Raw genomic sequence first — 14,901 nt, forward strand, 5'->3', positions numbered from 1 at the left:
GTAGCGTAGGCCAATTTTAAGATTCAACGGTGATGTATAGGTAGGATTTGTCATTGTCTTTTAAAGATGTCAAGCAAAGTAATGGCACTATCGCCAAATGTTAAAAAGTTGGGAGTAGCGTGGTGTTTCCTTGTCCTTTACAGTCTAAAACAACATAACACAGAGCTATGAACTTGGGGAGGAGAATTACTGTTTTGCAATCCTTAGAGTCCTCTTAGGAAAGAGAGAACAATCAAGGGATGTATGCAGAGGTGTTTGCAATGTGAATTTATAATGACTGAATGCTGCTTAATATGTAAAAAAAATATGCTTTTTCTATGTAGGCTTCAAGACTTTTCTTTCTCATCATTACTATGAAGGAACAATTGCTTTTCAACCAGCAAAGCACACACTGGGATCTCCACGAGATAAAGATAGCTGCAGAACAGGGTAGGCTAATGTTACCTCTGGATATTTGACATGAACTATTTGAAAAAGCCTGTACATAAATAGAGGTCACAGAAATGTTGTTTTTAATATCAGAACACTTACTGTTAAAGAGACAAGCTTGTAAAAAATTTATTGACTCATTAAAGAGAACACTTCATTTTATCAGATGAGTAAACAAAAATGTAATAAAATTTTGTTACTTGTTTCCCCCTTCCCCCAATTTTAAATGAAGCAAAGTATAACAGCACAGTGCCCATTTACAAGATGCTGAGGGTACTGTGCTGTGTTACTGCTAATAAATAAAGAATCCGGATGCCTTACAGCTTCTACAAACGGAAATAATTATTCAAAAATTCTCAAATGTTCACATTGTAATTGGATCTAGCAATTTTAGCGATTATTTTAGTGCCATGACAACAGCTGGCATGGCTTGTCCTGAGGATAGGTCCTTTCAGGAATCAGCCTATTTAGCCTTTTTTTATAGACTGCTGCTGTGCTGTTTAAATTCTGTGTGATATTCTTCACTTGTTTTTTCAATCAAGGGGCATACCTTAATCTCCCAGCGTTCCTTCCTTTCTCCTTGTTTTCGCCTGCTTGCAGTTATGCACTAGTATTTGTTATAATTTTATATATGTGTATATATATATATAGCCATCAGAGATACAGTAGTTGTCACAGCAGCAAACAACACAGAAGGATACAGCGGAGCCAGAACTTTGGCCAGAAACTGCATGGAACTTGTTGAGACTGCGCTGTGTTAGTGCTGTGACATGCTACAGATCACGGTCTCCAGTACTAGCTGGAGCAACTATCCTGATCCATCAGGTGCCTTGATGCAGGGGAAATTCCAGAGGGAGAAGGCTGTCATCAGGTCTCAGTCAGGGGCTAAAGAGTGCCCAGTGCCTCACATTTTGTCCATCCTGATAACTGCTGGAAGGGCAATAGGGCTGGGCACAAGCAATTTAGGAGAATCTGGGAGTGTGGTGGTGACAGTGATCATGCAGGTGATTGACAAGCTGACTAGGCCAAATACTCTGCTGGTCTTGTTACAGAAAAGGAGAGTGGGGGATGTGACTGTTGAGGGCAGTCTTGGCAGCGATGACTGTGAGATTATAGAGTTTAAAATACTGAGAGAAGTAAGCAAGAAAAAAAGTAGAATTGTAATCGTGAACTTCAGGAGAGCAGATTTTAGTTTATTCGGGGATCTTGGCAAGATTCCATGGGAGACTGCCCTGGAGCACAAAGAGGCTCAGGAGAGTTAGTTGGTACCTCCTCAAAGCACAAGAACAGTCCATTCTGATATGCAGAAACTTGAGTAAGCACAGTAGAAAACCAAAGTGGATGAGCAAGGATCTGAGAAGTAAAGGAAAGGGGCAAGTGGGATGGCTTGCTTTGGAAGAACACAGAGACATTGCTTAAACGTGCAGAGATGGAACTGAGAAATCCAAAGCTCAGGTGGCATTGAAATCAGTGAGGGATGTGAAGGGTGTTACTTCTTATGAAGGGATTATGTAAATATACCAATCGTAACAAAAGGCTAAAGGAACTGTGGGCCTGCTGCTTAGTGGTATGGGGAACCTAGTAATAAAAGGTGCAGAAAAGGCTGGAAAATTACTCCTTTGCCCCAGTTTTCACTGATGTAGTGTGCCCCCAGGCCTTGCAGGTCTGTGGATGAGGGGGAAACAGTGAGTGTTGCATGCCTTGACTTTAGCAAGGCCTTTGGTACAGTTGCCTGTAGTATTCTTAAAACCAAACTGATGAGCTGTGGACTAGGCAAGTGGCTGGGTGGAAAACTGGCTAGACTACCTAGTAAGGTTGTGAGTACCACGTCCAGCTGGCAGCCAGTTACTAATGGTGTCCCTCAGGGATCAATACTGGGACTAACACTAAGCAACATCTTTGTTAATGACGGACAGCGGCAGAGCATGCACTCTCAGCAGCTTTATGGATGGATGATACCAGACTGGGAGGAGTGGTTCACATGTTGAAAGTCAGGGCTGCTATTCAGAGGGACCTTGGTAGGCTGAAGAAATGGCTAATAGGAACCTCCTGAAGTTCAGGAGAGGCAAACGTCATGTACCTGGGGTGGCATTGTCCCATGCAACAGTACTGACTGGGCACTGACTGACTGGAAGGCAGCTCTGCCAAAAAGAACTTGGGGATCCTGGTGCATAATGGCTGTACCTGAGTTAGCAGTGTGTCCTTGCAGTAAGGAAGTACAACTTCATATTGAACTTTCTAAGCAAAAGAGAACAACATTGTCAGGAGAAGTGAATCTTCCCCTGTACTCAGCACTTGTGAGATGAAGGATTGGCTCCAGTATGTTAGTGTCTTCCACTGTTACAGCAGTCAAATACTGGAACAAGTTGCCCAGAGGTCTTGTGGACTCTACCCTTGCAGATATTCAAAAATTGACTGAACGAGACACTGAACATCCTGGTCCTATAACACATGCTTTGAGCAGAGCTTTGGACCACATCAGAGGTCCCTTCCAACCTATGTGATGTTATGGCTCTGTGATGCTGTTATTTCTGACATCCCGCAATCTTCAGCACTGTACTTGAGTACCTGTGCTGCCTGCAGGGCTGTCATGATTCATGCCACATCAGGGTTGTCAGTGCCATGCTGCACCTTGTGGTGGGGGATGATCTTGTAATGATTGGGTAAACCAAAAAAGTTTAACTGAATAATAGTTCTGTTTTCAGGAACTGAATGGTATTTTTGTTTTCAGATGTTACATTTGCAAGAAAAGTGAGCAACAGCTGGCAGAGCAGCACAAGGAATGTGGAGTAAAACATGAAGGTAATTTGTCATAAAAAGTAAGATTATAAGTATTACACAAATTACTGTTCTTCAGAATATATCAGTTCAAGAGTGTGTGTGTATTGGGGGTTTTTTTTAAAACATTGTAAGTACTAGATAATCCATGGTTTTTAAAGGAAAATACATGTAAATATATGAAAAATTCGTGTCTCCACTCAAACCTCAGAAAATTCAGATAAAATTATGCTAATTACTTGTGTATTTCAATGTGTTGAGTTTCTTTCCTTTAGGACAGGTATATTCTGTGAGCTAGGACTCTGTGCTCTTTTTGTGATAAGGACTTAACTGGTAAACTGTGAGGTAGTATAGAAGGAAGCAGTTCATTAAGTTAACTTTTGGAATAGATCAGGATTAAAAATTTGTGTTTGTTAGCACAAAAGTCACTCTATGTAAAGCTATTAAATAAATATGAGGCAGTGAGCTTGGACAACTAGTAACAGATCTAGTGGGCTTAAGTGTTTCTGTAGAATACCCCACCAATACTCAGTGTAAATGACAAATGAGATTTTTCTCCTCTTCCTCAAGTTATTCTTATTGTCCGTCTCCCCCCATCCCCACCCCCCAACTCTTGCACACTATTCTATGGAATTTTTTTTTATGGGCATAATTTTTCCATCCTTTTGTTAAAGCAACTGTTAATATACTGGATTCTGTGCAGTCATCCTCCTAGTTGTGTCTCTTTATGTCTGACCACTATGTCCTAAGGGGAAGCACTGATATTGATAAACTTCTGGCCTTGCTGGAGTAAGAGACGCAGATTCAGTTGGCTGAGTTTCACCTCTGGTCTCAGTTGGTCATCTTGGATAAACCTCTCTTAAACAGCAGGCAACTTTCCCATGGGTGCTTGCTTCTGCTTTTACTCTTTTTTGTTCTCTTGTAGTGCATAAAACCATCATTTTCTTGACAGAAACATTGGTCCTTATGACCTAGATGACCTTATAATTACAGTTATTTTGTTAGCAAAAAGAGTATCATCATAGCATAGAGATTCATTGGTAGCTTAAAGACTGTATATAGATTTCTATGCCAGCTTGAATTTCTGTTACGTGTGCTTATATACGGTGCTTTCATCCCAGCTAGTGCTTTCAGATCTTTGATGTAGTCAACAGATGGCCAGATTGGAATATTTCTTGAGTTGTTTTAATTTATGCCCAGATTCAGCTAAAGAAATTATTTTACATAATATTTTCATAGTAGCTAAATCTGATAGTAGATTTTTTCCTATCAAAAACCTGTCTCTTTGAGAAATGACTGGAATTAGAAATTGCCAACCTTTTTTGCTTTGTGGGTTTTTTGGGGGGGGTGGGCGGAATTTTTGTGTTTTGGGGTTTTTTGTGTTTGGGTGGGGATTTTGGCTGGTGTTTTTGTTGTGGTTTTTTTTTTAAATTTGCCATTTGTTAGCTTTCATCCAGCAAAGGACCAAAGGCAGAAAAAAGCTACAGGTTAGTGAGCAATCAAGACTGCTTTAGCCAGCAATGCACAAGACATTAAGCAGCTGATTATGTAGGATATTGTTTACTTACATCCATTTTACTTCTGGTAGCTGGCTTTCTTTGCAGTCCAGTCTCTTCTCCATGCAGTAGTGGTAAGGAAACTCTTGATTTGCAATAAAAAGGATTTTAAATCGCCACCTCAGATAAGCTCTTTACTCAGCAGGGTTTATTGGCTGACACTTTGGTACCTTCTTGGTTTGTGTACAGTTCAGGTAAGTTTAGAAGGGTGCTTGCATTGGCTGTCACTGAACATATTTCTTTGCACTGTGCAGAAATCTATGTGCATGTGCTGAGTAAACTTTAAATATTAGTACTTTACGCTGATTTCAGCAACTTGCAGTATATGTACACAATAGCCATCTGAAACCAGTATTGTTTATGCTCTCCCTGCTTATGATTGTATGAAAGATGTTTTGGGTGAACAATTTGTGCTGTGACAGTGATGCACTCTGTAGAATGGTTATGAAAGCAGTTGGTCATTTAAAATGTGATAAATACCCTGATTTTGTTCTTACTTGAACAGTGGAGCTTTTTTTGAGTAACGTGCTGAAATTTATAGTGAATGGTACTTTTCCACCAGGTGAAAACCATCTATTACAGTAACATATATAAGAATATATATAATGCCTATATGTAATATATAAGCTTATATATGTAAGCATTATATATGCTTATATAATAATGCATACATAGTAATATGTAATTACCTTAAGTAATTTGAGACTTATTTGTTACAGTGAGCATACTTCAAAAGTTAACACATATCTAGACGCACTACAGACTAAATTACTAACCTCTCTCAGATAAACAACAAAAGGATTTATCAGTAAAGGGTGTTTTCATTTTGGTTTTTGTATGCCTGATACTCTTGTAAATAAGCACTTGTACAGTTCTGGATGCTGATGTTTCCAGTCGTTTCTTACCTTCTGTTCAGTTACCTTCCATCTCAGAGCAGGGCCTCATCGTTTCCTGCAGCCTGAAGAGAGTAATTTTGTAGTTTGACGTTTAAGTCTTTCTCATCTCTCTTAAGATTAAATTATTTCTTTCTGTAATGTTCTGTTTGAAAAGCAACATAAAAAGATCAGCAGTAAAGCAAGCAATACTAAAACCACTCTGGCAAATGATGTGAAAATGTTGAATTTAAGGGCTGCGGTTTTTTCTTTTTATTACTGATTTGTTTATCAGGAGGTAGAGAGGATAGTCTTGATGGAAAAAGAATAAAGTTTTTAGCTTCCTTTAAGTCTGTTATCACATTATAATCCTAGTCTATTTTTCCCATTACTAAAGTGTAGATAGTAAGAAGTTTCAATGAAGGAAGCTTCCTTTCAAGGAAGCAAGAAAAGTTCAAAAAGCAAAGAACGACTACAGAATACTTTCCAAACTTTTTTTTTTTCTGATGAGTAAAGCTTGGAAGAGGTCAATTCATCATAGACTTCAGGTCCTAGACAATTGTAGTAATGATTCTAAAATGTAAAATTAGTGTTGATTAGTAAAATGTAAAATTAATAATGATTCTAAAATGTAAAATTATTAGTAAAATGTAGTAATGATTAGTGATTACTCTAAAGTAAATGTGAAGTTTCTAAAACTAAGACAGTAAAGAATATCAGAATTTCAGGACATGAAATACATAGCATAAATGTCATCCATAGTCCCATCAAAGAAGCACCTTGAAAATAACTGTAAGTTAACCCAAATGTAGGGAACCGTGTAACATTAGATTCCCAAGTCCATAATAGTTAATACACCTCAAAACCTCTACCTTGCTGTGGTTTGATGATCAAACTTTAACAAGTTTATATAAACAAACTTTATCTTTCTTTGCTCGTTCCTTAATTGTACCTCCATCATCAACAATGCCATTTCACTCCTGAGCTCCAGTCTTAGAACCACATGTATCTTCGTAGACTATTCTGCAATCATTACTTCTGTGGGGTTGTTGTTTGAAATATCCAGGTCTTATTAAGAGGAGAAAAGGAGTGTCTCCTCCTCCTTATATTGGGAGGAGAAAAGGAGCGTTACGGCTGCTTTATGACTTTTTCTTACCATATTGAGGAAGGCGATTATGTGTAATCTAAAAACACAGAGGCATTTTTAATCTATTTTTATCCATATTCAAGAAAATACTGTTTAGATGACAGCTCTGTCCCGTGCCTGCCAGTGTCATTTTGTTCCAGAAAATTCCTCTGCCTCTTGGTGGTATTGATGCCATCATACCTTTAAGCTCAGTCTACATCTAATCTCTAACAGAACAGTTTCAAGTTCTTGAAAACAGACTTTCATATTGTTTTCCAGAAATCTCTGAAGATTTACGTACAGGAAAGTTCAACGGTTAATAGCATTCATCTTCAGACATTTGGGGTTGGGGTGGAAGAAACAGACTCCTGATCAGCTGCCTGCTCGTCCTTGCTGAATCCTGAGTCATATATTCCTTTTTTGTTTTAATTTTTTTTAAATATAATTTGTGGCATTGAAGCAGAAGAGGAAAATTGTTTTAGAAATCAAATACTAAACCCCCTGTCTTTGTGTCATTGTTTATTTAAGACTAACATGTTGGAGGGCAAGAATAAAATGTTTAAAAAGTTAAAAATCCTCCTGAACTTCCACAGTGCAAGATTGTAACTTGCCTCTGTCTTTTCCCTGCCTAAGACTTTGTGGTTTTACCCAAACAGCATTGATGCCGAATTTGACAGGCATATGTCAGAAATGGTGAGCAGTTTTAGTAGATAATCACAGGCTGTGAAGGGAGAAAGCAACTTTCTCTGATAGTGTATAAAAAATAGATTATGTTTTTTTAGTTACAGTTTATTTAGGTACTTATTGACGGTGCATGAATATGCCCAGTAAAAACTTTTAAGCTGCCATGAATTATTGCTTTTTAGTGTTCTTGTGAGTAGGTCAAATAATAACAGATCTCCATGCTTTTATTGATGTGTTTCAGAAGAAGAAGAATGGAAAGTTATTAAAGGGAAATTTCTAGCCATCAATGCAGTAAATATGAGCTGTGCCTGTCCACGAAGTCCAAAAGGTCTTTCACCAGCTGCTCATTTGGCAGACGGTTCAGCTGACCTCATTCTAGTTCGTAAATGCTCCAGATTTGATTTTCTACGGTATCTTGTCAGACATACAAACCAAGATGATCAGGTGTGTATTCCCTCGACAATGAATTCTCCAGAGTCAGTCTAAGTTGTAAATATCAATACTCTTATATGAAAAAAAAAACATCTACACTGCCATTTTTGGTGTTGTGGTTGTTTTCTTAAAAAAAGTTTATACATTTTGGGTGACATAATCTCAGCATGTATACCATTTAAAAAAAAAAAAAAATTAGCTAAGTCATGTCTTTGGCCATAGCATTTTAACAAGATTCCACTTCTGCTAATTGAATTCTGTTTCATAACGTTTTCCATACATTTGCTGTTCGGACAATATTTGAAGGGATTTTATCACAACTGTGCCCCCATGTATTTGTCATGAAAAATTGCTCGCAGCAATATGACGTAGCTGAGATAGAAGATGTAGTGAAGAATAATAAATCACTTCTTGTAAACTGTATAAAAATGTGGTTTGGAAGAAAGTTACCAGAACTGCAGTTAGATTGGGCAGGCTTTTAACAGAATTTTACTGCATATAGTGACCAGGATATGAGCTTTATGCATTCAGCTTCAAAGTTATTCCTCGCATATGGTGTAGCTGTTGGGATAAACCACAAGGGAAGATGCATCACTGCTTTGGATTGTAGTATCTATTGAAACCAGAGCTATGGCTTTGAATACACACATTTGTCACAACCTGATACTACTAACATGTTCTGGAAATTATCTGAACAATGGACTAATGTCATATCTAGTTATAAAAGCAGTAATAAATCTCACTTGTTCATGATGCTATTCTTCCTCCTCTGTAGAAGAATTAGTATAGATTCTCTTTCCTGTATTTCCTCATTACCATTCCCTGGGACATTGTGTGTGTGTCTCCTCCTTCCTGCTATTCTCAGTCTCCACTTCTTCCCTTCACTCCTTCCCACTCACTCTCGCTGTTCCCCTGGTATTTTTGATTATTTGAAGCCTCCCTGGCTACCTTTCAAATTGGCCTCAACATTTATCAAGAGACTACATTCTGCTTAGACTCGAAACATGAGAGCATTCATGGGTGGCTCTGGGCGGCCACAGGTACCAGTTTTTGCAACTAAGCTGTTTGGACTAGCGCACTGCTTAGTGAGCCTCATTGTATCCCTGAGCCACTGCTTCCAGGTGTGGAGCTGGACAACTTCACGGTTTGTTTATGATTAAAAGCCAAGGGACCTTAAGACCTAGGAGGTCCCTTCAACTCTGATGCTTTTTGTGGTTGCTACTGTGGCCATTCCCCTTCCAGTGCTTCCCAACTGTTTCCCTCTGGGATATATTGGTTTTGCAGTGCACATTAAACACAGGGTTGTGCATATGTCCTTACCTCAGGTTAGTGTCCGCCATAATAGTGGAAAACCCTGTTTGAAAACTTAAGAAAACGTGAATAGAAAAAGGAAGAAAAAGGTGACCATACGTTAATACAGACTGGTTTATGGGTAAACTGTTGCTTTGTTCACTTTTCTTTCCTTGCCATCCCCTTCCCATAGATGCACACAGACATACTCCATTGCTCTTGCTAAATGACATGTCCGTATTTATTAGAGCTTGCTAAATGTTTAAGTCTGTATCAGTTAGGTTGCTTTCAGGGCAGGTGGGGGCACCCTCTAGTTTGATTGTTCCTTTGATTTACAAAGCCTGTTTTAAAGCATTTGTACAATATTGTAGTGTAAATCTGCAACCTGGGTTGGTAAGAGCAATCTCATACTTGTTCCACTTTTTCTAGCTAAATTAACTAGTTAAAATTATTTTTTATTTTGTTCAAATGTAATAATATTGCCCTCTATTCTTACACCCAGCTCTGTGATGTGATCACACTGCCATGGAATTCTCACCTTCAGGGCATTTTTCCAAATGCAGAAGCTGAAGGCTTTCAGAAAAGCCCATGTGTCTTAAGGACTGTAGTTAAAGAGGTCCTGAGGATGGTACAAAGATCCAGTCCAAACCTTTTAGATTTTGATTCCGTATTACAATAGTTTTTATAGGCTATTTCTTTAATAGTTTTTATATCTCATTTACTCATAATCTCAGAACTTCTTACCTGATTATCTGTAAAGTGGCCGTACTGCAGCTACTTGAAGAGGACCATTGAAAACTTAGGTTCCATTTTTGCTTTATTGACTTGTGCAGTTTTTTGAAAACAAAAATCGGTCCATGCCTCTGGTAAGCTTCTACAGAAAATTGGAATGGACAAACTTTCTTGAATACAAAAAGCTGCATGCTGAGTTGCGTTATACATCAGATGTATTTAACTAATTGTAATTGCCTGTTTTGATTTATTTTTTTCTTTGTAGTTTGACTTCTCATTTGTAGATGTTTATCGGGTGAAGAGTTTTCAGTTTACATCAAAGCTTTCAGAAGACAATGAAAGCAATGTCACAGACATAGGAAAGAAACATTTTGGCCAGTTCTGCAGAGATCATCCAGCCTGTTGCTGTAATATTGCTAATAGCACCTGGAACTGTGATGGAGAAACTCTGGACAGTTCAACAATTGAAGTGAGGTAAGCATTGATTTTTCTCTCCATGTACCAGAAAACATATTTGGCCTTTTCACTGATGTTCATAAAGATATCCCCAAAAGGTGGCCCCATAGAGCAAATTTGAGTCTTCTGGTAATAAACTTTTTTCGGTTACTTTTTTTTTAGTTGTTTCCAGAGAATACTGCAAGCTTGTATATTGTAAATGATCACTCTGAGATGGAGGGATGGCCCTCCCTTTGAAGACCTACTTACTTCTTAGGAACTGATACTATGTGCTTGAAGTGCTGAAGGTGAAGGTGGTGGTAGGAGAATTATTTTTAAATGAATGTAAATGACTTGTAATTACTTGTAGCACTAGCTTTTCCTATTAAGCTTAAGTAGGCATCTTGGTCTTACAGAAATACTGAGCATGTCCCATACTTTGTGTTTTTTGACACACAGCACAGAGTTTTATCTCCAGCCTTGCCATATGGAGAAAGAAGTTTGCAGTTCTGCAAATAATCAAATTAGAAGGGAGTAGAGGTTTGTGAAATTTGAAGGGCTTTTTTCTTTTTTGTTTGGTTTATTTTTTGTTGATTGGTTTTGTTTGTTGTTTTTAGAACAAAGGGAACCAAAACCGCAATACAAAATACTTACATGTGAGTGTGTTCCATTAAAACATAATCACTTAGCAGTCCAAAGTGATTTTTATGAATGTTGTGTATTGTATGAGATCAGCTCGTCTGAGTGCCCCATAGAACTTTTTATGTGGAAAAGAGGAGTAACAGGAGTGATGGATACATGAAAACATCCAGCCTTCTTTGCAGGGGAGGCTTGTATCAAGAATGACAGTGCAGTTCCTGTAATTTGGAGCAAGGAACTTTGTCCAACTGCTTGAAATGCATGAATTACTAGAATTCAATATGTAGTACCCATTTATTTGTTATTAATTGATTTCCATATTTTTCAGGGTTCACTGCCAGTTAATGAAACTATTTGCAAGGGGAATCGAGGAAAACTGTAAAGATGAAGCTGCCTACAGCCAGAGTAGTGTTGAACAACTCCTATAGACATTGTTCCTCTAATGGGGGGAAGAAAAAATAAGAGCTCAAGGAAATTGAGTAAATATGCATTTTAGTCAAATTGACAAGTATTTTAAAATTTTAGACATTTTTTTTATGGCTTCGGTATAATTTTAGACATTGCATTGTGTCATTTTTTAGAAAACATTGTAATCATTAAAATACATCTTGGAGCAATGTAATCTAAGTTGTGTTAGAACAGAGAGGATTGGTGTATATATATGTGTTCACAGACTGATAAATTCTCTGTGCTTTTCTAGAGAGCTGATTTAGCAGTTGTGTTGCAATCATATCTAAATGTTATAAAACATTGGTCTTTCCATTGTCATGAAACCAAGATACCAAGACAAGATATTTTCAGTGTCTGAGAAGACATTTTCTGCTGGAAGTGTTATATAGTTGCATGTGGCTTAAATGCTGGACAACAGTGTTGTCATTCACATCTTTTTTTAGTAAAATCTATCATTTTGTAATTCTGATTATACCTTGCAACTTATCAATGCAATTCAAACACACATTCCTGGCTTTAAGTAATAACAATAAGAGTTTAGAAGAACTTTGAAAAATAAAAGTACATCTGTATACATACCTTATCCTATATATTCTGTTTCTAAAGGCTTCCTTGCATGATGCTTTTTGGGATTATAAAGGGTTTTATGACTGTTTGGATGATACCAAATACCACACACTGCAACTGAAATGTCTTGCAAGCAACTCGCAGGGATAATTATATAAAACCAGGAAGGCACAGGCAAAGGAAAAGAATTATCTTCTGAAACACTTCTGAAACACCAGAAAGTTTTAATTTTTTTATAATATCTAAAATTAACGTATGAAAAGCTTCCCTCTTCAGTACACAGTTCTTTGGAGATTCTACTACATACATTAAAATGTCTTTGCAAAAGAAGACTTTGGAATGTTAAATTTAAAAATATGATTTGGTGATTGGAAGTTTTTAAAATAGTGTTTATTTAACTGAATATGAAACAAAATAATCTGTTTTGTGAAGCCAAGGGAAGACAACTGGCATCTGATAAATTACAAATTCACTGTGCTGATTTGTTTTTAAGCAAAAAAACATTAGACTATCACGTATAGCTATGGAGTCATTATTTAAGTTGTGTATGGATTTGTGTACTGTGACACACATGTTCTATATGTACTCTTGGGGCTAAATTTTGCTTCTCTTGTAGTTAGTTATTCCTCTCTGAGGATCAGAAGTTAGCACCTGCTCTCTTCTGTCTTTTCTTAAGTGTGTAGTTCTCTTTAAAGCTCATTGCATTTGAGTTGTTTTTGTGTCTGAACAGCTAACGATTTTCTTTTCATGTATTTTTTTTGCACTTCTGTCATTCAGCTTGTTTTAGTTTCAAGCCTCTCATGTATTTGCTCTGCATAAGCCATAGTGATTGATCAGTTTATTACTGAAGCACTTGAAAATTGTTATAAATGGCTGATTTTTTTCTGTAGAAATTATTTACATTCCAGTTTTGTGTAATATAAAAATGGTGTGCTATATCTTTGCTACAAAGTATTATTCATACTGCTGTATATGACAAAAAGCACTTGCAAATGCTATTTGCTTAAAGTACAGTCATACAAAGTTCAGGATCTGTTTTTTGTTATATAGTATTTCAGGGAAATACTTGAATACTTTTCCAAATGTACTGTTGTTTACTTTCCTTATTAATGCAATGAGTTGAAATGTTGATTGATCCAATGTTTTTCAGATATTTGTAACATGAGTGTTATGTATACTATATTTTTAAAGCCATGTTTAATAGGTGAAATAGTATTTTTGACCTAAGAACCTCATTGAAAATGAGATTATGCAGTTCTACAAATGAAAATATTTTTTGAAAGTGTCATTTGTTTAAAAAGTTACACATTTACTTTGGTCTATCCATAAATATTGTGAGAGAACCCAGACTTCAAGTTACCTTAACTCTTGTGTAGGATATGATGGTGCACGCTCAGCTCACCAACAGACGAGGGCATTTGTGAGGCCTTACAGCTCTCCAGATCACGTTCTCATAAATGAGAACAGGAGTAAATACTAACCCGCTCTTTCCATTAGTTTACTAGTAGGTCATGAGACCCTTGAAAAATGGAGGCTTAATCTTGTCATGAATGTGTATTGAAATGCTTTGAACATTTTTGATAGCTGAAGTTAAGTGCTTGGTGTTTCCAAAGAAAGCCACAGTGAAGGCCCCCTTTCTGACAAGCCACCGGAAAAGCAGAAAAGATCGTTCTGTAGTATAGTAATGAAGTGTGAAGTAAATAACAAAGGTACTGCAACGTAATAAAACGGAAAGGTCTTAGGTGATGGAAAAGCTGCATAGTTGCATTTGAATAATTCTATTTGTAGCACATTATACTAGCGAAGCACCGTATGTGAGTTGTATGACATGTCCAGTTTATTTTTTAAGAGAGCTGCATAAGTAATGTCTGCTTACATTTTAGTTCTAGGGTTTTTTCTCTGAATGTAGTGTCAATATGGAAATTACGTATAGGAAAACCAAGTTCGAATTTTCTTTTTTCCCAATCTTGCTGGCTTCAAGATTAGAAAATGTGTTCTGTTTCATGACACTAAGGCATTTCATTGAAAAAATAAAATTACGTTGTACCGCAATACAGTGGTTTTCTTCTTTTCACAACTTGATTAGAAAAAATACCTATTGCCAGATTTCTACCAAACAGAGGTCATGTGCTCGGTGTAACCAACGTGGGAAGATTAAATCAGGTGGAGAAGTAATTATAAGCTCCCATTTGGGTTGACCACAGCTTTGTAGGAAGTGTGAGTGTGGACAAACACTGAGAGTGAAGAAAAGCAACTAGCAAAGCTGGACTTCAGCTAAAACTACGCAAGTCTACCAAGATGAACTAGAGATTGAAGGAGGGAGAAGAAACTTGGTTATAGTGTTAAGCATTTAGAATTATTGATTCTGGGAAAATCTAAACTAGAAAAAGTCAGAGAAAACTAGCATTCTAAGCAGCATGAAATACATTGTATACCCTAAAGAGTATAATAAAAAGATGGGTTTTTAGAATTTCATTGCAGCAATTACTATGGATGCAGTACATAGCCTAATATGAAATAAAACTTGTTCATTGTAGATGAAGAGTGGGCACAGTAGGAGAACACGCTTTTCGGCACTGTGGAGAGTTCTGCCTTTGAAGTGTATTGGGTTTATGTGGCAAGGTGTTGGGAGCTGGGGGGCTGCATGGGGGGCTTCTCTGAGAAGGCACCAGAAGCTGCCCCCACGTGGGACAGAGCCAGTTCCAGCTGGCTCCAAGATGGACCTGCTGCTGGGCAAAGCTTGAGCCCATCAGTGATGTCAGTAGCACTTCTGTGGTAACATTTTAAGAAAGGGTAAAAACCACTGCGCAGCAGCTGCGAGAGGGGAGGGAAGAGGGAAACAGCCCTGCAGACACCAAAGTCAGTGAAGAAGGAGAGGGAGGAGGTGGTCCAAGCACCAGAGCAGAGGAGC

The 14,901-nt window shown here is 37.5% G+C and overlaps 1 protein-coding gene across 1 annotated transcript in view; it reads left to right on the plus strand.

The window, feature by feature from the left end:
• Nucleotides 1-11,901, plus strand: part of CERK (ceramide kinase) — a 34,216-nt gene extending 22,315 nt beyond the window's left edge. Inside the window, exons 9-13 of the mRNA XM_010284440.1 lie at nt 324-429; nt 3,161-3,231; nt 7,687-7,889; nt 10,165-10,373; nt 11,302-11,901. Of these exons, the coding sequence (XP_010282742.1) occupies nt 324-429; nt 3,161-3,231; nt 7,687-7,889; nt 10,165-10,373; nt 11,302-11,401 (689 nt within the window). The 3' untranslated portion in view covers nt 11,402-11,901. The remainder of the gene's footprint in view (nt 1-323; nt 430-3,160; nt 3,232-7,686; nt 7,890-10,164; nt 10,374-11,301) is intronic.
• The last annotated feature ends 3,000 nt before the right edge of the window (nt 11,902-14,901 follow it).

This window comes from Phaethon lepturus, unplaced genomic scaffold (assembly GCF_000687285.1).
Source record: "Phaethon lepturus isolate BGI_N335 unplaced genomic scaffold, ASM68728v1 scaffold6283, whole genome shotgun sequence".
Taxonomy (NCBI): domain Eukaryota; kingdom Metazoa; phylum Chordata; class Aves; order Phaethontiformes; family Phaethontidae; genus Phaethon; species Phaethon lepturus.